Source organism: Humulus lupulus, chromosome 7 (assembly GCF_963169125.1).
Source record: "Humulus lupulus chromosome 7, drHumLupu1.1, whole genome shotgun sequence".
NCBI lineage: Eukaryota > Viridiplantae > Streptophyta > Magnoliopsida > Rosales > Cannabaceae > Humulus > Humulus lupulus.
In genome coordinates, this window is record NC_084799.1 from 43,139,451 (window position 1) to 43,140,783 (window position 1,333).

At 36.2% G+C, this 1,333-nt stretch overlaps 1 protein-coding gene across 1 annotated transcript; it reads left to right on the forward strand.

The window, feature by feature from the left end:
• The first annotated feature begins 485 nt into the window (after window positions 1–485).
• On the forward strand, window positions 486–1,108 carry LOC133789558 (UDP-glycosyltransferase 71C3-like). The gene has a single exon (XM_062227370.1). It carries the CDS (start codon window positions 664–666, stop codon window positions 967–969), a length of 306 nt encoding a protein of 101 aa, XP_062083354.1. The 5' UTR covers window positions 486–663; the 3' UTR covers window positions 970–1,108.
• Window positions 1,109–1,333: the final 225 nt, after the last annotated feature.

Below are 1,333 nucleotides of genomic sequence, written 5' to 3' on the forward strand. Positions count from 1 at the left end.
GCATCTCTATTTATAAGACTCTATGGACCATTATAGAAGCTCAATTAAATTATTAGCTAATAAATTATTCTAGATAATTTTTATCTACTTACTAAGAAATGAGAGTTCTAAAATAGAATATTAAAGTACTTAATAAATTCTAGTAAATACATGAAAACTCTAGAAACTCTCTTAAATACATGGAAATTCTAGAACTAACCATTCTCTTAAATACATGAAAATTCTAGAACTAACCATTCTAATTAAATCAAGTTAAATATTTCAACAGACCGTGCGTTAAGTTTAAAGGGTTTTTGGAATCTTGTTCCTTGGGGCGCTCTTCTGCAGGCATTTTTTTTCAAAGATGGTGGCTATTCTGTTTGTGTTAAGATTGCTCAAAGGTTCAGAGATACAAAAGGTATTATAGTAAACTTGTTTGAGGAATTGGAGGCTCATGGTGCTAGCTCGCTAAAGGAAATACCTCCAATCTACATGGTTGGAGTGGTGATTAACTTCAACAGTCAGCCTCACCCAAGTATGGATCAGGTTCAGAACGACAGAATCTTGAAATACGCAGTGGTCATTGATTCTTGTGGTCTATACGAGTTCCACAATCGACAACAATAGAAGAAATCTTGCCAGGAGAATTCTTGGGGCGGATTGGAAGTAAAGGGATGATATGCAATGAGTGGGCGCCCCAGGTGGAGGTCTTGGCTCACAATGCCGTGGGTGGGTTTGTGTCTCACTGTGACTGGAATTCCATACTGGAGAGCTTATGGTTGGGGTTGCATTGCAACATGGCATGTTTATGCAGAACAACAACTGAATGCATTTGCGATGGTGAGGGAGTTCGACTTTGCAGTTGAGCTAATATTAGATTACATGGACCGTAGAGATGATCAACTTGTGACAGCGGAGGAGATTGGAAATGCAATAAAACAGCTTATGGTGATGAGTGAGATGGCCAGGAAAGCTGTTGAGGAAGGTTGATCCTCATTTAATGTTGTTGGAAAATTGATCAATAGTATCATAGGAAGCAACTAGTCTTATTCTAAGTTTCATTTTAATTTTGGGCTTCTTTTTGTCAATGTGAAATGGGAATAAATTAATTATCAGCTTGTTCTGTTTAGGATAGTTTGTGCAAGCCCTTCATGATATTAAATGTGAGCAATGTATGCTTATCTTACAAGGTACCTTAGAATTAGTCAATTAGATGCATGTTCATTTTAACAATAAACACTTATTACCTTATTAGAAAATTGACCATTTGTCATGAATATTAATGCGTACAAACGGTAAGCATGACAAGCAGGATCAAAAAAATCATTTGCTATGGTTAAGAAATAACTGTACA